Below are 21,592 nucleotides of genomic sequence, written 5' to 3'. Positions count from 1 at the left end.
AGGAAGATGATAAAAACCCTAAGATACATCATGGGTGTGTCCATGAACAGGATCTGTCCAAGTTCATGGTGGTACTTGGAAATTCCCAGTACTTTAGAAAGCACACAGTGCTTCACCCTTTGGAAAACTAAGAGAAGTCCACCACCAATTCAGTCTCCTTAATATTTCAAGATTTTTGTCAACAAGAAAAACCCAGCCAATAATCCTGTCAGAACAAGGAGTATTTGCCCTAATACACCTGACATCATTTTCACTTTCCAACAGGATGTACTGGCAGTGGATGTGGTTTCTTTACCATTGCTGGTAGTGCCAAACTCAGTGCGGGTGTTGAAGAATGTGTCAAAGGCCTTTTGAACATGGTAGCAATTGGGTAGGCAGAGCTCTACCCAGATCCACTCTGGTTCTTGATTGGTAAATGCTGCTGGCTTTTATCTGTTGCTGTTGCTCTTCTAGAAATTTCTTTTTCAATGCCTCTGCCTCTTTTCCTCTGACTGGAGGAGGAGCAACTGGACTGCCAGGAGTGAGGCTCATTTTCTTTAATTGCTGCATTTCTTTTTTCCAGTAATATGGCATTAAGTCTAGCCCATCCAGACCAAAGGGATATTGTTTTGGTACCCATGGATTCATTCCTGGGACAGGTGTTGTTTGACCCATTTTTTGTAAAGTAAGTTCTGCACTCTTGGCTCAAATTGTACTGAGGCTTTTTTTTCCATTGTCCCAGGTTGTTGGGAAACAAGGAACAGTTGCTCCCACTGAAAAAATTTTCCTTCTAAATGAAACATAGAGCTTTGACTCTCTCCTATGTAGAATTCCTGCCTTGAACAGTTTTTTGCCAACGAAGTTCAGTTAACAATAAATGTTCCCTTTCAAAACCAGGATACTTATTAACTTTCACACCACTGTCTTGGGGTGACTTTATGATGCTGTATCCCCTATTGCCTGCTCTATGCCAGACATGAATCCTGTGCCTTTCTGCGTCTTTAAGCCGGGTCTGAAAGAAAAAGGGGGGGGGGGAAAGCTGAGTGAATTCTTCAGAGCAGTTTGTGTTCAAGGACTCATAGACCTCGCTGTGTTCTCACCACTGCAGAGCTGAGGAAGCACCTTCCTGCTTTTTCCCCAGCTCTCAGCTCCTTTTCTCAGGAGAGAGACGGAGAGTTAAACTTCTCTGCGTTTTAGCTAGCCTGCTAACTGAGGCAAGAACTTTTTCCTGGGACTGTAGCTTCTTCTTCTTCTCCTGGAACTGTTCAGCAACACCAGAACATCACCAGGAGGCCCGACACTATGGCCTGGAGGAGCCCAGGCCACACCCCAGCTCCGGAGAGAGCAGAGCCACACCTACAGAGGGGACTCCAAATCTACCAGGTCTTCTCTGCAGCAAGAGGTTTTACTATTTAACATTATTCATTCTATTTCGTGCCTGTGTATACCCTGCTTGTTAAATAAACAGCTTTTTTTCACTTTCCTCCAAGAAATTTCTTTCTGAACATGGTGGGGGAGGGGCTGCTGAAACCTGCCTTCTATTAGAGGACCTGTTCATTTTGGACGTTTCCTCCTAATTTGTCCCAAACCGAGACAACCACATTCAACAGGATAGTAGGAAACGTCCTTTGGCCAGAATGTGGCTATGGTCAAATATTTCCATGCTCTGGCAGAAATTTCCTTTATTAATTGAAGAGAAAAGTTTGTTTCCATAAAATCATAAAATTTGCTAGTTTATATTAAAATCAGAAGTATGATTAGAATATAAACCTTTTAGCTTTTTTAGTGTATGCTTGACCTTATTTTGGGAAGGAGACTGTGCTCTATGGAGTGTGGAGGCTCTTGAGAAACCAAATAGATTATGTGGTTTGAGGGAGGCCACACATGGTGATGGTCCCATATACCATGTTGATGTGCACAACTCTCCTGCTAACAGACGGATTTCCAGCTCTTCTTCCAGCTGTGAGTTTGGCTTGGGTTTTAAGGTGCCCATCTGTCTGGTGAAGAGATTGTTTCAATGGCTGGGGCATCACTTTCTCTGTACTGAGAAGGTAGTGGCCAAACACTTTCTTAATTTAGTCACATTTTCAGCTATGTTGGATCAGTTTTGGTATGTCACTCAACCTAATAACTTTCATCAGCAATTCTGTCTGTTTCACAGGTGTTTGACTCAGGCTTGGTTTGAGCTAGAGGAACAGTAGAAATTCACACTAGGCCCAAGATATCCTTTTTTTGCTACTGAAAAAATCTGCACAGATAAGAACTTGTACTGTCAGGAATAAAATTATGTATGGGAACAGATGATAGCAATAACTCAGCACATTTACCTAAGAAGGCTATGCAACAGATCAGTAGTGCATACTGAAGTTTCAATATAACATTAAAACCAGGATATACTAACCTTGAGATTGGACAGGCAGTTGTTGAGGAAAATATGCCATCTGTTTAAAAAGAACTGCTTCTGACTGACACAAAGCAGGCAGGTTACCAAAGGGTACAAAGCCTAATAAGGAAATGGATGTCGATACAGTGTTATTTGCATGTCTACACAACACAAAAGTAACTTACTAGAGCTACTGTAAACTTGAAGTTCTAACTCCTCCATTTTGGGCAATACAAGTTAGCCAACATAAATACATTAATCAGTGGTACAACTTATAAGGAGCCTTCTCGAAAGCTGTTACAGACATGTTTCATGGATGAACTAAAACCAACCAAATGTGTACTCATAGCAGTATAAGAAATCCCAAAGATAGGGCACAATTTTATAGACTCTCAGGGCTAAGTTATGTCAGTTTACTGAGAAATAATAGCATGGAAATAACTAAACTTTATTATTATAAAAACAGGACCCACAGAGATCATTGGAACTTGTGAATCAGAGGACTACTACTCCTCCAAATCTGCAGTCACAGTACTTACCGAGAGACACAACAAGCCCCCTAAAGAACTGTGTTAAAATATAGGGAATGCCTGGATCTGCTGGGAGTTACCTCTTGTGAAGTGAAAACCAAAAAGAAGCAAAGTAGAAAACAGAATCTGAAATACTGGAACACAGTCCCTTTGTCAACACTTACTTTAACATTTATCTTGTAAATGTTACACTAAAAAAATAAGCTAAAATGCACCTATTAATTTTGAAACTGACTCCAGTATTTCAGTAAGACTAAGGTTTTAGTTGTATTGCTAATATATCCTGTCAGGACGTAAAAGCTGTTAATCAAAAATAAGGTAACGTTCACTTTAAAATTAATTATTCTAAAAGTTATCTCTAACTTCTAATTTCAGTCACAGCTCAAAGAATAAACGCATCACAAATCTCAGCTTCTGTTCCCTCAACATGCAACATAAACTGTCTATAGCTAGGTTAAATGTAATTTCTTGAGCAAATGGCAAATGCACATTAGATTTTATCATGTCCAAAATACATATGGGAGAGGATAACTGAAGTCTTCTCACAGAAGACTTTCTTACTATACAGTTGAGTACTTGATGGGATCACAGAGTTTAGTAACATTCCAAGAGTGTCACAACCCATCCTAAGGAAGATCCCTAGAAGGGAAGATAAAGCTTCTCCTGGAATTTCCTAATTCTCTCCATTCACTACCAGAAGAACCTTAATGACTAGCTCATACGAGGTACTTTTAGATACAAAATGGAGCAAGATTAATTCCCCCATCCCATCTGTACAGTTAGTGCATGGATTCACCAAACACTGATCTTGGTCCTGTTCAGACTTTAAGGAGTGTGCTTTCTTCCTGGAAGCCTGGAAATATGCACTGCAGCTATTTCTGTCAACTGTTTGCCTTTCCCCTCCTCCTCCTCCTTGCAACGTTTGTATTTCTAATCACACCCTCACAAGAATCTATTCTATTTTGTCACTTTTAACTATGTAGCCTCCAGTGTGGTATGTGTAGACAAGCAATCAAATGCAAAGGCCCAGCTGCACAATCCTTCCTCAAGAACGTGGTATTGACTTTGGCAAGTCTGGCCACAGTCTGGGAAGTTCTATTTCATGTAAAAACTGTACAGAAAAGCTCTACCCTCCTGCAGCTACAACAATGTTTTATTAACTCAGTAGAGTGGAACAGAGCCACACAAACACAAGCAGAGTGAAATTAGAAATCCATCTCAAGCCTCCTGCTAATTCAAACTGGATCAGGACTGCACCCCAGGGGATGCTCTGACTGTCCCCTGGGAATGTTTTAACAGGCAGGGAGCTCAAGCACACTCCTGCAGTCCTCCCAGCAGTTTCACTAGCTCCAGTCACCAGCATTTGCCGAAAGAACTGGAAACAGGGAAGTCTTTTTGACTTTCCCCTAGAATGAGGGAGGACAAATGACAAACTTTCTTTACTTAAAAGGTTCAAGACTTCAAAATGAATTAGCTAATGCCACACTGCTGGCGAGCGCTGACCCAGTTGGAGAGACAGACTGCTTAAGGTAGCCAGCATCAAACTGACTCAGATCCTCATTTAATTCAGATCATCTCATGATTCCAAAAATACACTGCAGTGCCACTGTTCATCTCACACACAAAAAAATGAAATAGGGAGCTACACAGTAGCCAAGTTATGGATTTAAAAGGGCATGTGTTATACATTTTTTTCTTCCTACAATGTATTATTTAAGCCCTGTGAAAGAGTTGTTCCCACATGCCTCATTTGTTCTTGCTTGACAAGAAGTGAACTCTATTCTTTCTCCTCTTCTCCTAATGTTTACACATAATAACTATGAGAAAACCTAACCATTTAATAATCACAGAACCAGAAGGTGAAAACATGTTTGATTTAGATTAATTTAGATCATATTATGAGTAAAATAAGCACAGTTATTTTCTGTGAACACAATAATCATCCCTGCAAATAGAAATGTATTGGTTATAGGCAAATGCAGATAAAACATTTTGCAATTTCCCAAGAGTCTTGCTCAGAAACATTTGTGACAAAGAATTTTAACCTCTGCTTCTTAGGGTTACTAACCAATGAGTGTTTCTTTCGTGATGAAAGTTCAAGCGTTGTATCATACAGGCTTTCAACAAAGTTCCTCAGACAGGGGACATTCACCTCATTTTTAACAGCCTGAAAGAAAATTTCATGTTAGTAAAACACTATTTCACAAGCTTTTTATCTAATTTTAAAAAATTATGCAAACAACATCAAAAATAAACTCACAGCAGCTACGGGGACAAGAATTTCAACAAACAGTCCTGCCAGGGCATGCTTGATATCTTTGTCTTTAACTTCAAGGAAATAATGTGCACATTCCTAAATAAAAAAAAACCACAAAAACAAACAAGAAACATAAATTGCATATCAGCTGGAATAAAGACCTCTGAATGTTTCCTGAATGCGTATCATGTGGCAGTGACTATTTTTATCCTGCAAATCCCACTGAAAACATTTGCCTCTTAACTTCTATATCTGCATTTTGCAGCAAGCATAAAGCAGGACATAAGTCAAGATCAAGAAGCTGTTAGTCTAATCCAGAAACTCTCCACTGATTCCAGCTGTGCCTGGTGATGTTTTGGACTGAAAATGGAGCTGGACTCAGGGGCTGACCTCATGCCTTCCTTATGTGTATCTTCAGGAGTAACACTGATGTTTAAAAAGATTTAAATTTGACTGATAGTCAACAGAGACTGCTTTACACAACGCTTTGAGAGGCCAGAAAAGGAATGCAATTCTCTGGTAAGATACACAAGGCAATGAACAAACTTATTGTAAATATTTTTGAATAAATTTCATTGCTGGGATTCGTTGCATATTAAGGGTCAATATGGAATTGTGCTATGTGAGGACAATTTCCAGCCTGCAACTGGGGATTCAGAGAGAAAGTAAAAACAGACTTTGTCCTAAACATGCAGCAAACTACTCTCCAGACAGCTGTGTTGCTCAGGAAGTGAGGGAGGGGAGATAAGCATCCACCCACTTGTGTCTACAACTTCTCTGAGGATGACAAATCCTCCAAAGTTACTTCTTCTCCAGGTTCAAGGCCCAAACAACCGCTGACTTTATAAGGAAGGTCCCCACTGACCATTTTTTCTGCACATTTATGCAGAGCAGTTTACACCTCAGATCATGCATAACTTTTCCTTTGTGCAAACAGGATTATACAATACATGGCTTCAGTCACTCCAACCAGCCTTCCTGAGGTGCTTCTGCACTCCTTGGGGGAAGGCAGGCTCTTATGGAGTTCACTCCTGAAATTAGCTCACCCGTTGAAAGTGTCTCTCTCTACTACAGCAGCACTGGTGTGACAGAGCCTTTAAATGAAACACTGCATGGAGATACTCAAACAGACAAACTGCCCAAAGAGTTGAAATGTACTTCACCAAACTGAGCAACCCAGGTTTTCCGACATGTACAGTGCATCTTATGATGCAGAGTAGTAAATGTAAGAATTAATTTAGTGCTGAGATATTGTAGCAGAGGAAGGTAGAGATTCAAATTTTCAGTTCTACTATAAAAGAGTTTTACCACAGATTTCAATAGTAGTAAACACTGGATAAAGCTGTGCCACAAACTCATTCACTCATCAAGTCATGGGCACTGAACACACATTACTTTGATATTTTGCCAGTTCTGGATAACTTAGTTTAAGTCGACACTTACTGGTATGAGTCTACATAATTAGGAGTAAGGTAAGAAGAAAAATTACCTGCTTCTATGTTGTTAAGTATGTCTTAAATGTGCTATTAAATATGGTTTAGAATACATTGCAAAGCCAATACAGAGCGTTCTTCCTGTTCAGGACTTAAGAGAAATAGCTCAGTGTGTTTGTATGCCTGTATATCTATATTCCAATGCCAAATCCTTACTTGAGGGCATCTAACATTGATTTGTTTTCTCCATTCACACCATCAATATGCTAATCTTTACATAGAGGTTTACATAAAACATTTATTTTACTGGATGAGTTGCTACAAACCATGTAACCACGCGGGTGATCCCAACAGAAAACAGGGGAATAGAAAGATTAAGCTAAAGAAACCTGCTGGTGGGAACAGAACCAATTGTACATTACCAGCAAGAATGTTGAAACATGAAATAGTTTCTTGCCTTTTGCAAAATCATGCAATCTATTAATTTAAAGCATTCATTATAGTAAAACTATGCTCTGTACTAGTGACTTTTAAATGAGCAGGGTACAGAATGCACCCTACAGGAAGCAGAGTGAAGGTGTCGTGAAAGGACACAACATATCCAAAGGAAATTCCATCCAGCTTTTGCCCCATTCTTTGTCTCTTCCTCAGTGTTTTCCTCCATAAGAAGTTTCTTTCTTTCCTGGCAACTGTGTCAGTGTTGGAACATTCACTTTGGAGGCAGTGAGCAGCTAGGGAGACACATCAAGGCAGTGACACAGGGCAAGGGACAGCTGTGGGACAGTGGGGTGCAAGGTCTGGGGTCTACAAAACAAAACTCTTCTAGCTGGAGGGTGAGATGTAGGGACTAGAGGTATATATATGACTGATGAAAAGTTGGTATGGAACAACACTCTCCAGAGACTGGAGCACTGAGGGGTTCAGAACAAGCAGAAAGTAGCTGCACATAGGTTTATGTGGAAATGACACACTGAAAATCTCCTAGAGTATTACACGAAAGATAAAGGCTAGCCCATTCAAAAAGCTCTGGAAATCACAGTTATACACTTAAGAATTTTACCTGCATAAACTGAAGAGAAGCTTCAAAGTCTTCCACAGGATACATCTTAATGCGAAAGAATTTCATTCCCATTATAAGACTGATAATGCTTTGAACTACATATGGGCTTTGTTCTTTATGCCGCAACTCTTTTAGCTCTGCCATAAATTTCTTCTTTACAGCAGGAAATCTATGAATTCAGATGGGTTAGTTCCAAAAAGTTCAAAATCAATATCTGAAATGTATTGTAAGGTATATAAATTGGGATAAACCTAAAGAAGGTAAAACTTAGGTTGTATAAAAATACCATTTCACTCACTATTTGAAAGATTTTTTTTGTTTAGCTTTCTTTCACTTCTAATAAACTGAGAAAATGAAGCATACAGCCTGATCTTAGTCCCTCTAGATAACCACATATTTCAAATTATTTTATTACCATGCACCTCTTCTACTTAAGACCTAACAATATCATTTAAATAACCCCTTCACACGTTTTTCAAAAATCCATGATGAAAGATAGTTATCTTGCAAGTACATGCAATATTTTCAAAAGAAAATGTTTCTATTATAACCCTGAAAATATTCAGACAGGCAGTTTGTCCCTTCAGTTTTCTTTTTCTAAAAGCCATTACAGTAACACTTAAGCATTAATAACTACAACAACGTGGGGTAGAGGGCTCTGTTTTGGTCTCCCCCATGAATATATTGAAGGTGTCTTTGGAGACCATTGTCCATAAAAATGATATATAGAAAGACCATCCAACAGGACCTCCTGCCCTTTTTAAGACAAATTGAATATAATGTAATTTTCATGGCTAGGTGTAGCATGAAACACACTTTTGTTACCACCCTTGACAGACAACACAAGTGAATTGAAAGAAACACGTTAGCAGGAAGAGTCCTTCAGTGATAGAAACATCTTAGCAAAGCCCTTCAGAACTCTGACAGTCAACTTGAAGCTTTGGATACAGATTCAACTTTTCCTTCTGCATTTGACCCAGACAGTTTAGCAGACCAGGTAAGGCCTTAGCTGAATTTACATGATTGCCAGAAACTCAAACTGTTTTAGCCACATCAAGCCAAACTGACTGGTTTTGTAGAGCTGAGACTCACCCTCAGCAACACCAAAATGTCAGGAGACAGATAGCATTACATCAGGACAGTAAAATTCATCCTCTGCTTAGTTATGGTTTAAGTGTATGATGAGATGTTATACTGGGTACTTGAGAGTCTGAGCTTCACAGTTTTCAGACTCAAAATTTAAGATCTGACCCACAAAGTATTTTATGTCATCTGTTCGAAGAAGGACGAAGGGTTCAGAAGGAGATGCATTAAGTTCTGAGCTGAAATAACTGCAGAGAACCTTAATATTGTTGCTATGTAGGAGGATAGCCATTTATAGATTTGCCCAGCCAAAGAAAAAATAGCATCTACAAAAAAACTAGTTAAAATAGCTTTATTCAGCCCTTTGGGCTTTCTACAGACGTCATTGCTGAGATAGAAAAAATAATGTTGCTGTAGTTGAGTTGAATTTATTTGGTATCACTGGACTAGATGCAGAAAGCCTGTGATTCTCTAGAGGCCTATGTTCTAGAACATCTGGATAAATAGAAGGCCAATGAACTGAAATGACTTATTCCTACAGAATATTTAAAGAAAGTGAGAAAATCAGAATATTCACATACTACACAAGTAGACTTTGTCATATTTACGGGGGAAATAATATATTGAATTTCGCTTACTTTGCTTGAGCTAGAACACCTATTACTTCTGCATACAAATCTGCAACAATGTGCATATTTCCAGTGTTAGGACCAAGGTACCTAGCAAGAGACAAAAAACAATTCTCAGCTGAGAAAGCATACTGTTTAAACCACAACTATTAAAAAAATAAGGAAGTATCTTTCACATAGAATTTTTGCATGAAAAAGAGCCTTACCCTTCTTTGTACTTAAAGTGCTTGAAAGCCAAGTTAATGACATCATTTACCAAACTGTCTATTACAGGATGAAGTGGAATCTGTAAATGCAAAATAAAATATAACAAGTACACATATATTACACTAGTGCTAGTATTACTCATGGATATCAACCATTCAGAAAGGTATCAGTTAAAATAGCATGTACCTAATAAAATAGCTAAAATGAGCCAGCCACTTAAGCTTTATTTAGTTTTGGAGAGAAATACTTTAGCTCCAAAGACTTGGCAAAGTCAAATCTTTATGAGCACAGAATACTACTTATACTACAGGTGCAAGAAAGACAGCAATGAACTAGCATGCAGACTGTACGTAAAGTTTTTATTATAATCTTAAAGATGCAAATAGAAAGAACCCCAAAATTCACTTGCATTGGTAATTTCCATCATTTATTAGTTAATAGATAATTAAGAACTCATACCTGTTTCAAAACTTCTATTAATACTAAAGAAAAAATAAAATCAATAGCCAGATCTCTTCTCTCCATTAAATAGTCCCTCTGCTGTTCATCACTGCAAAATCAAACCAAGAAACAGAATATTTTGGAGATGTGTCATAATTCATATTATATGCCTTCTTCAGTTACACAAATACAGGTAACAGGGAATTGTGTTCTACCTTTCAAACTGCAGTCCAGCATTCCAGAAAGTAATGTACTGTTATATTCTTAAAATCTGAGATAAACAGACCAAATCTAACTTGTTACTGTGACATTGTTTCAAATGCTTAAATATCACTGTCCATTTCCTCCCTCTTTTTTCCCAGTTAAAGATCCACAACAATAAAAAACCAAAACAAAACCAAGGAAACTTGTTGGTTCTGTATTCTAACAAACGGATTTCATTTCAAATTCCTCACTGATGACACCCTTTAGACCATCCTTAATTATTCCAAAGTGTTTTGGAGGCAAATGTACTTTGTGCTATCAAATTAATATTTAGACTTGTCATGAATTTTGAAAAATGCCTTAAAAGCACCAATGGAGAATTCACAACCACACTACAACACACATCTTCTAAAAACTGTTCCAGTGTTAAATTTTTAACTTCGGCAACATTTGTCAAATGATTCAAAAACATCTTTTGTACAGAACAAACACAAAGGAATAAAAGTGTGAGGTGAATATCTTGCAATAAAAATACCAAAAAATACCTATTTGGATCACCTGATCAAAGTTTCAAAGTGTGCTGAAAAGGTAACATGAAATATACAGTACTTTTTGTAAAATTAAACATTAAAGGAACAGTTCTGCAGTCCATTTGAAGCACTTAGCATGATTTCAGTGGGATTTTTGTGTAAATTCAGCACAATTCTCATAAACATTTATTAGAGTTTTAGTGATTTCAATTGTACTTATGTGTTTGTAATAAAACAGACATTTAAGAGTACAGCTTGATCAGTGATGAAGTAAGTTAATTGCATTTTGGTTTCCTTGGTTTTACATTAACTGGAGAAAGGACTGGTTATACATTCTTTCTGTAACACTACCAATTGAAAGAGTGGCCTTGTTTCACTGCTAAACTGACTTTCAGCTACATTTTGGGCAGAGTTCCTGAAGACAGCTATTTATGAGCAGGTAGTTGTGTGAGAGAAAGCAGCAATTCAAGGAGAGGATTCATCTCACCCAAAAGCAGACATCTAATTAATGAACTATGTCCTCATACTGCCTACTTCTACTGACATAAAGAGTCTAATTCAGGTCCATTTCTACCTTGGCATCTAAACCTGGCTCCCACCCCTTTGTTCTAGCTACTGCCTTTTATAGTTACGGGGTTTTAATATAATCCTAACGTGAAGAATTGCCTATGCACTTCCAAACACCAGGTCTGACAGTGTTGATTCTCCTGCTGTTTCACTGAAGTGTGTAAATGTAGTACTGAAGTATCCAGAAAATCTCTAGGTTTGAAGAATATACCTGAACCACACTGCCAGACCTCAAAATAACAAAGATCAGCCTGCTGCCTTATTACTGACAAACTACTGATATCATTATTTTCGTGTGCTTGTAACTTTTAAGAGGTGTGTTGCTGAAACTCTCTGACTGATTCTCAAGTTTTTGGATTGAGGATAGGTATATGTGAAATTTTCACGTGTAAGCAGAATGCTATATAAGAAAAATTCTTCCAAGTGGCACAGAATTATTGCCTGATCACTTGAGTAAATACAGTTTATACAAACCAGTATTTAAATGACATGAAAGCATCCAAAACATCAGTAAGACAAACACTAGAGCACTATTGTGTTTGAACTATGAGGAGCATAACGTGAAAAACACAATTATTCCATCTGTCAGGAAGCCAAGAGAAGAGTTCCAGGAACAAGCAGAAAACAGATATAACTTTCAAGCAATGGTTACCTCACAAAAGCTGATGGGTGAAACGTAACACACTTTACCATAGAATTTATCAATTACCCATATATGCATATTCAAAATCATACCTTTTGGATTTAGTGCTTGTTCTTGGTCTGTACTCATGAGATTCATCTTCTATGCCATTCTGCCTTTTATACCAATCAAACAAAGTGCGCAGGATAGAGGGTAGACAATATTCTGAAAGTGAGCTCATTGAGCTTATAACCTATTGGGAAAATTCAACAAATCAGCAAATTAAATGCCTTTCAAGTTTTCCTTCCTCCTGAAAAATGTACTAATTCAATGGTTCTTTCTCATTTTCATCCAATTTTTGAGAACTATGGTACAAGCAGTGACTTCATATTCTGCATTTCCTGCCTTTAAAAGATGTGCAGACATGGCACACAGGAACATGGTTTAGTGTTTAGACTTGGCACTGTTGGGTTTGTGGTTGAACTTGATGATCTCAAAAGTCTTTTCCAACCTAAATGAATCTATTCTATCTATTCTATAAAATGTAAGCAGAAATGCAACACTGGAGTGTATGTTGATAGAGTCTTTATATTGATGATATCAAAATGCATTAAAATTGTGTATCACATCTTACAACATACCAGAAAACCATCTAGTTCTTCAAGCAAGTTATTTTGATTTGTTACACAATGTTGATTTGAGTTCAAGCACATTGTAAGGAAAGAAAAAGCAATGGATCAGAGGTACTGTCTTCAGGGATTATATCTGACTGCTGGATGCCCCTCCTGAAACTCAGAATATCTTGACAAACACCACAAGTTCTGCAATAATTTTAATCAACTGATCATGCAGATGAATGCATCTTAGGCTTGCATATCTGAAACCTTAGACTTCGCTTTTATATATAGGAAAATATTTAGAGTTTCTTGTGTCTTTGTGGGCATAAATAAACAAAACATAGTTTAGAATTATTCCCTAGAAGTTGCCGATTAAGCAGCTGTAGTGGCATACTGGATAGGAAGATTACCTCTCACTCAGCGTTAACTGTGTCACCAATTACAGAAATGTTACTGAGCATGCTGTTACTGAATTATGACTTAAACTTCCTATTACAGGAAACCATAAAGCTACAAAACATCAAAAGATCAACAAGTAGGGTGAAAAAACCTCCCATTATTATACAAGAGGATAATAAATATATTGCAACTGAATGTTCACAGCTACAGCATTTGTGGACATTCTAAGAAAATAAAAAACTACTATTTAAAATCGGGATGAAATTAGTGATCTGGAGATTTTTGACCACCTCAAGATCATGCAGGGCTTGATCCTGTGAAGTGCTGAGTATCAGGAGTGAAAAGCTCCTGATGCGTGTGTGTACTGCATGCCAAGCACACTGATTATGTAATTAACTATGTCAGGTTTATCCACCTGCTTAAACTTAAACCTGCACGTTTTTCCAGCTTGAGGAAAAACAATAGAGTTTAATGTCTAGTATAACACCAAACTTGTGTGAATGCTGTGACTAAGACAAGAGGAAAATTGGCAGACCAAGCATTCCCAAATATTACTACAGCCTTAAATGAGAACTCTTGTGGATGACACTTAGTCTGAATGAGTAATTCTGAACCTCTTTTGTAGTTTTTCAGTCTCAGGATTTAACTACTTCACAGTGATGTTGTGGTCTAAAGTTAATGAGACACTTTGAGGATGAAGTATTATTATTATGGTATTATGACCTAAAATTAAACATGGTGCATTAGAAAGATATAACAACTGCCCCTGTAAAGTTAGAAGTTTGCATAAAAGTAATATTTTTGGAAAACTTTCAATCTAGTGTTTGCAATAGATTTTAACACCTGAAATATGAAACAAGTTGCTGTGGAAGTAATCATGAAGGCACTGCTTGCAGCAGTGACAGGAGGCCTTCCATGAAGAATTACTACAGTACTTCAGGCTCAATTATACCAAAGCCTTCTACCATTAAGCCTTCAGATAAATACTCAGAAAAAATCAGTCATCTGCTGTCAGGGCAAACTATTCACTACCAACTCACTTCTCTACTGTTTTCCAAAACTTTTTATGAAGTTAGCACAACACTGCTTGTTAGTGATGAAATACAATTACAATGGGTTTCCTAGGGAAGACAAGAATAGAATCAAAAAATCGTAGAATCACAGAATAGTTTGGGTTGGAAGGGACCTTAAAGGTCATCTAGTTCCAACCTCCCTAACACTGGCAGGGACATGTTCCACTAGACCAGGTTGATCAAAGCCTCAACCAAAGTGGCTTTGAACACTGCCACGGATGGGGCATCCACAGCTTCTCTGGGCAACCTGTTCCAGCCTCACAGTAAAAAATACCATCCTTCTAGTCAGTAAAAATTGACCCTCTTTTAGTTTAAAACCCTTAACCTTTGTCCTATGTCCACGGGCCTTACTAAAAAGTCTGTCCTCAAATAGACCTAAATATCTTTTCAGAAATCACAGTATCTAACTATAAATGAAAAGTTGTTTCAATCAGGTCTTCCTGCATTTTCACTGACATATTTATCACTGCTGTTCTCTAAATCCCACCTATACAATTTCATCAGAAAAAGTCAAAGTGATTCCTGTTAAATCTTCTCATGCCATACCTTCTCTGCTGAATTTACAGTGTCTGTCTTCATTTGGGATAAAAGGTCAATATAGCTTTCTTTTCCCCCTTTTTTTTTTTTTTTAATCTTTCTGTCATTGCACTTTTAAGACAGGAAGGAAGGGTGGACTGGGAAAAGACCTGGCTCTCAGGGAACAGGAAGGGAGGGAAGTCTAGCCAGCGTGCCGGTTACTCAACCCTTTCATTTACTGGAAGTAAGTCCAGGAGTGAGATGAATTCTAGCTCTGTGCTGCTCCTGAAAGGGAGTGCACAGATGTACAAGTATGTCCTTGTTGGACAAATGATCATATTCTTCCATCATAAATGAACTACCTACTGTATAGCTTAAGGATAAGAAAGCTGTACAAGTAGGGAGCTGTTTAAAATCTGTGTTCACAGAGCATTAAATATACTTTATGTAAATGCATAATATTTATTTTGGACTAAAATGCAAGAGTAAATGTAATGAAATTCTGCTCAGATAGCTTACTACAATTTATATACTTCCATAAAAGTCTTGCCATATTGTCAAAATACAAATACAAGAAATGTTTCCACTAACAGCAAATAGATGCTGATTCCCTTTTTTATTTCACTTATGAATTTATATGAGCTTTTACAGCAAATATATTCAAAACTGCACCAAATTTCCTACAGTATCATTAATTTTTTTGCCTTGCATATTTTTGTAAACCACATATGTCAGTATGTACGTTGAATGGGCATTTTATTGCCACTTTAATAAAGCAGAATTGCAGTGCTTCATTTTTGCATAGTGTTGGTTTGTTTCTTGTAACTCTATTTTTCACACAGTGTCTGCATATTTTATCTTCAAATTGTTGTTGTGCAGATGCTAAATAATGGACAAGCACAAGTAAAGTTTTACACTTTTTACCAAAGCTGCTGAATGCGTTTGTGATTGTGGAGATCTCCTTTCATTCACATCTTCGTTCTAAGCATTTTTTTGGACGGTGCTGTGAAGTCAAATTGCCCTGGAAATGGTTAAAACTGGTAACTATTCAAGTTTAACTCACTAGTTTTCATTAACAGCCTTGGCTTTGTGAGACAAAAAAAGAAAGCAGGACTTTTTAGTACCATAATTTTGTGGATGGGTAATTTCAGCTAGCTTGCTTATACTCTACCAATGTTTATAGCTATTTTACTGCCAGCATAGCAGTTTGCATGAAAACCCATTTATTTTTAGTGGACAGCAAGTTCAGTGCTGAAGGTGTTACCTTTAATTTTGCCTTCAGATGTACTTCTTTATACACTGAACCCAAACCTCTGACAGGAGCCAAAGGTTGTTTTATGACCCCATGACCACCATTTCTTCTACTTTCTTTGCCATGTGCCTTTTTCTGGTGATGAAAGACAATGTGTAAAACTCAGGGAAAGGGAAAACACAAAAGGGGCCAACTGCAGTGCTGCTGCAATGGCAATGATATCAGTATTCACTAACTACATCTAAAAAATAATACTGGATCAGAAGAATTATCAGCATATCATTAATCATGTCTAGGCTGTTATGAAAAAGGACACTTGATCACCAGTATGCTGCTTAGTGCCTTATTTATTTATTGCATTTTCCACTTTTTTATTATTGTTATTATTCATTTTAGTTTCCTTTTTTTCCCTTGGTTGATTTTTTGTTTGTTTTCATCTCCTAAAAGTATATAAAAGATTAAATGTTTTTGCTTTCCAATCTGCAGTCTCCAACCTAGAGCATTTCTAAGAAGAGAGCAGTAAAACTGAAACAAGAATAAGCTTTTGTTCAGTTTATGCTGAAACCTCTGCAACAGGCACCTCGGATAGATAGCTTCATATGAAAACTAAGCCTTCCTGTTAAATTTTCACTTCCATGGCCAAAACATTACATTCATTTTGTGTTTTTATATGGAACACAGTCTGTAGCTCAGTCCAAGATTACACAGTGCCCTTCTTCTGCCTCTGGTGTTGTCAGTTCATGGAACATTTATACACCATGGTAAGAACAAATGATACATTAGTAGAGGCTGAGAAAAGAGTAATAAAAACATTTCCTTAGGTGAGGATAACCCTCTTGGAAAATTATGGGCTTTTGCTAGCTTTTGATCTTTTCATGTACTGCAACTTTATGGTTTCCTGTAATAGGAAGTTTAAGTCATAGTTCACTAGTACAATGTTTAATAACTTTTCTGTAACTGGGGACACAGAGCATGCTAATGCTGAAGCTCTAATGCTCTTTGCCAATAGGCAACTAGAGTTGTCTAATCAAGGACTTCCAAAACATGATTTTAAATATACTATAAAAATATTTAAAACCGTATGAAAAAACCTACATAATTTCCTGTATGTATTTTCTTTATATACATGCACACCTAGAAAGGAAAACACAGTCAGTGTGAGGAATGCAGCTTGTTAGGCCAATGGTGAGACATTCAGCAAGTCAGGATAAGCATCATCACTACATACATTGCTCAAGTTCCTATTAATTGTTCAAGGAGGGTGATGCAATTGGCAGCCAGACATCCTTGGCTGCCTAACAGGAGACACTGACTACACCTGTGTGGAGAGAAACAGCTCTGGCTGGGCCCAGCCAGGTTTCCAGACATTGGATCCATCACCACCATCACAAACACTGTTCCTAAAATGGTGCTTCAGAATGGGCAGGAAAAAATGCTGGTTCTCAGGGAGCCAGAGATAGAACTATTTTGGGGTAGTAAGCAATGTTTTCATAGCCATCTCAAATGGTTTGGGGGTTTCAGTGTCAAACTTGACGCTGATTACTTTGGGTAGCCAAAGTTCCATTCTGCTCATTGTTAAGTTACTTTTTGGGCTGTTTTTCCCACCCCTGAAACTGACTTGCAAAAAGCAAATTTTAAATCAGGTCATGCCTTATTTTTGTTGCTTTTTAATTTACCATTAGAAGATTGAGCTCAGATATTTTAAAGTGACTAGTGACCTACTCACTTCAGTATTACCTATCAATTTCACTCAAATTGAATAGAGATTATTTTGATAATGTCAAAAAAAGAAAATTAGGTTCCTCTGACAGTCTGTCACTTTATATGCCCTAAAACTGAAAATAAAAATTATTAGACACTCCTTGAAGAAGTTTGTTCATGGAGATTGTCCCTCTTTTCCCCTTTCATTTCTGTAGTAAAAATGTCAGGAATGTCATGGCTGGCCTTTTTTGTTTTTGCTAGATGATTTTATGGGTTTCAGAAATAAACACCAAAGCTTTCTGCACCTTAACTGGAAAGGGGAAGTAAGGGATTACCAACCTGGTCTTCCTGCATCCCATAGACTCTTTAAATACTCGAGTTAACTTCAAAAATAAAACTTGAACTGTTTTACTTAAAAGCACATGCCTTCTTACTTGGGTTTTGGTATCATGCCATATCATGATCTTCAGAGTTTTCCAGGCAGGCCACACCTTCATTTTATTATCCATACTTTCATGACAACTTTATAATTCTCACATGTTATCATTTGAAAAACAGCTATAAAATGCAATGTACTCACATAATCCACTGACTAAAACATGCCTAGTAAAGAAAGACTTTTTGCTCTTTCTGGCTCTACTCTAGCTCAGTTCTATCAAATCTCTATTGTGCACTACAAAATTTTGAATGCAAACTATTTGAATACAATTAAAACCATTCTATGATTGTATGGATTTAGCCAAACTAAACTAATTTGGGTAAGTATGAACCATATTCTTGAAATGGGCCTGTAAGCCAGGTTCAGGTCCCATCTGCTTTTCACAGGCCTACATCAATACCAGGAGCACCAGAACACCTCAAAATGACAGTGCTATTTAAGCAAAAAACAATGTGAAATCTGGAAAGGGAAATATCGCCAGCAACCTGGCCTGAGGCTGACAAATAATTCTGAAAATTTCAGCTTAAATAGTTTGTTTTGAAAATTTCAAGCAACTGAAAGCAAGGTTTTCGGATAAGACGTCTAAGACAATCTCACCGCTGTACTTTCCTATCAACTCTGCACATAGGTAGGACTTCAGACATGTGGATAGAAAGATATATGAATGCTATCTATAACAAAATCTACCTTGGTGTTTGGTCTGCATCTTGCTACAGCAGTAAACACACAGTTGTTTCACTCTAGCAAGCATTTGCTGTTCTCATTAAATGATCTTGACTTAATTACTCAATTTTCTGTCTACTTACCAATAACTAGGAGAAGCATCAGTCTTCCAATTCCTCCTTTTAAAGGGCCACAATTTGCTTAACCATAAATATTTAATCAAATCATGGCCACCCACTATGTGTTTGTTTAATACACTGCAGGAACAGTATCACAAGGTTTGCATCTGCGTGGCTTAATTTGTTTTACTTTCCTGTTTGAGTGTAACACTCTTCCCACAGGAAGGAAAAAAAAAAATGTATATAAAATTAAGGCCAGAATACCACAAGGAATTTCATGAGGCAGGTGGGGAGTACTGAGAAAGCAACCTCCTTTAGCCTACAGTGGTTGGTTTGCCCGCAGGGTCTCTGCGGTCAGTGAGGTGGACAGGGAGCTCCCAAGTATGAAGCAGAAGTCTCATCTCCTCTGTTCACCTGCTGCTCTGAGCAGCCCTCCAAGCAGGCTATCTCTCCCCAAAAAGCAGCTACAGAACAATCTAGAGTGTGTCACTTTGTCAAGCTAAAATTATAAAGTGAGTCGTAGTGAATGCCAGTGGAGTCTCACAAGGCATCTTTACTTCTGGTGAAATGTCCCAGAAAACTCAATAAATATTCATCTGAGGTTCTAAAATTGTACTTTATATCTGTCTCCTCTCCCAAAGTCAATCAATATGGTACCTGCAGCTTATGGCATTAGTGACAGCTGCTGTTGGAATTGTTACCATTTCTGCTACTTCTGCTCTGTCTTTCTGTCCTGTTTCTGGCCCTGCTGGCAGCACAGTGGTGTGGGCAGATAAGGAGTCAGTAGCAACGGTGACAGCAATGGCACACCTAGAGTTCATCATTCCTCTTTGTGGGGAGTGAGATTTGCCAGTTTTGGCATCCTTTATGTAACTTAAACTCTTTAGAACCCATCTTCCTTTATTTCAAAATAGGTAATTCTAGATGTTGCTGACAAAAAGAAAGACTGCTAACAAAAATAAATTGCTTTATATAATCAATTGGAAGTGTGTGTATTGCTGTTGGTTTTATTTTTATACTTGTTCTATTTCCCACACATAATAAATGTCTTAATTTAATGCCAGATATAAATTTCATTTTATTAATTACAATTTCATTCTACTAAATGAAATCTAACCAATTATATAAATTCTACTTAATTTTTAATATTTCTTCCCTACCCACCATTTTTCTAATAATTACCTACCTTGTCATATACAGGCATTTATACTGACAATTGAACTTATACTTAATTTTAAACACAACAGGCTGGCTCAGCCTATTTGAAGCGCAGCACACATGTAAGTCATGCTGAGTCACAGCTACAGAGACAAACTAGACTGATGGCAATGAACATGATTCTATAGGCCCTCATATTAATGATAAAAGAAAGACCCACATATTTTGAAAAGATACAAATTTTGTTTCAAAATCTCCATAAGGGGAAACAGACAAGAAATAATACATGTGCCTAATACACTACAAAAAGTAACAAGTTCTATGGTAGAAAAATACTGAGTTTGAAAACAGGAAAAATTCTTCCCACTTAAACCCAAGAACGGTTTGGCAAGCACTTATCATTCTATCCAAGTACACTGAGAAATCAATTTTTGCAGTATGCAACTAGTACAAGGACACTAGAATGCCTTCTAATGCACTCCTCTTTTAGCCTGAGGAATGGAAATAATGTCATTTCAAGTGTCTTACTTGATCAAACTGGGGATCTTCTCCTCGCTGCAGAGATTTGGTCAGTGGCTTCTCCTAAAAGAAAACATATTAAATATGTATTACTTAAGATCAATACCATTGTACTCTACTATCATTTTTCTGTTAGATTATTTACTCACATAATGTGCCTTCTGATCTGATGCTGGAGATAGCAGGATATTTGTTTGATATGCAAAGGAGGCCTCCCCATATGTATCAGCCAATACTGACAGAGTGTCTTTAGTGACATTGGTGTCTTTTCACAAAAGAAAAGGATTGACCATTCATTACATTTGAGCTGGTGCTCACACTGATGATAAATTCTTTCAACATCCTAAAAAGCACCCAGTATTTCCTCTAATAGATAATCAAGGGGTTCTATTTAGTTACATGATGTACCTTCTTGTTATAAAACTACAGGCAATACAAACGTCCATAGATATAATGCATCATGCAGGGCATACTGAAAGAAAGGTGATCTTAGAAGAATCAAAGACCATAGAGTTCATTTTTAAGGAAGACAGTTGTGGGGAAAATTATTACTAAAAAATTAAAAAATGTGTTTTCGGAATGGAAGCAAATTTTCAGGCCATATTCTCAGAGTAACTGCTAAAGCCAAGGAGAACTGCCCAAGCCAGAAAGAATAACCATGTGTGAACATCCATTCACCTGCATGGCTTATTTGTCAAGCAGGCTGGACTACTGAGACATGGAGAAGTACACAGGCTAATATTCTAGATGCATGCAATAGCATACTAAACATGAATCTCCTAAACCACAATGAAAATAAACAATACATGAGGGCAGATGACAGTCTGAAAAACACGTCACTTGTCACCATCACAATTCTGCTGTGAATTACACTACTGTTTCTGGTGTTTGCAATGTGCCAGTGCCTTATTCTTCTATAAATCATGAATCTTTCTTCTCCTACAGCTGCAAGACTGGGGCTCTCCCACCAGCTCAGAAAGAGATTTTGTGTTCAGGTTTCAACAAACTATTACACTCATCAGCATCTGTTAATGTAGCAGGCAAAATACCATCACTGCCAGGGGATATTAGATAAAAAATAAAGAAATCTGTAAAGCTGATGAGATAAGGAAATGGAGAGACTTGAGTTGGACCAAAGATTTCTATTATTCAATGTTTTTTTCAGAAGCAAATGTTGCCCAGTATAATCTGCTGACTGATTTTGAAATTAA

The 21,592-nt window shown here is 37.4% G+C and overlaps 1 protein-coding gene across 11 annotated transcripts in view; it reads right to left on the bottom strand.

The window, feature by feature from the left end:
• The window catches only part of FRY (FRY microtubule binding protein), a 227,796-nt gene that overhangs the window by 95,751 nt on the left and 110,453 nt on the right, over window positions 1-21,592 (bottom strand). For all 11 annotated transcript variants that reach the window (XM_048295017.1, XM_048295020.1, XM_048295021.1 and 8 more), the window contains 9 exons: window positions 20,391-20,444; window positions 12,039-12,178; window positions 10,021-10,111; window positions 9,561-9,640; window positions 9,364-9,444; window positions 7,643-7,811; window positions 5,153-5,245; window positions 4,961-5,059; window positions 2,381-2,482 (listed from right to left, as the gene is read on the bottom strand). In XM_048295017.1, coding sequence (XP_048150974.1) covers window positions 2,381-2,482; window positions 4,961-5,059; window positions 5,153-5,245; window positions 7,643-7,811; window positions 9,364-9,444; window positions 9,561-9,640; window positions 10,021-10,111; window positions 12,039-12,178; window positions 20,391-20,444 — 909 coding nt within the window. The remainder of the gene's footprint in view (window positions 1-2,380; window positions 2,483-4,960; window positions 5,060-5,152; window positions 5,246-7,642; window positions 7,812-9,363; window positions 9,445-9,560; window positions 9,641-10,020; window positions 10,112-12,038; window positions 12,179-20,390; window positions 20,445-21,592) is intronic.

This window comes from Corvus hawaiiensis, chromosome 2, assembly GCF_020740725.1.
Source record: "Corvus hawaiiensis isolate bCorHaw1 chromosome 2, bCorHaw1.pri.cur, whole genome shotgun sequence".
In the NCBI taxonomy this organism is placed as follows: Eukaryota; Metazoa; Chordata; class Aves; order Passeriformes; family Corvidae; genus Corvus; species Corvus hawaiiensis.
The sequence above is the reverse complement of the archived record's forward strand: the minus strand, read 5'-3'. Positions and strand labels throughout refer to the sequence as shown.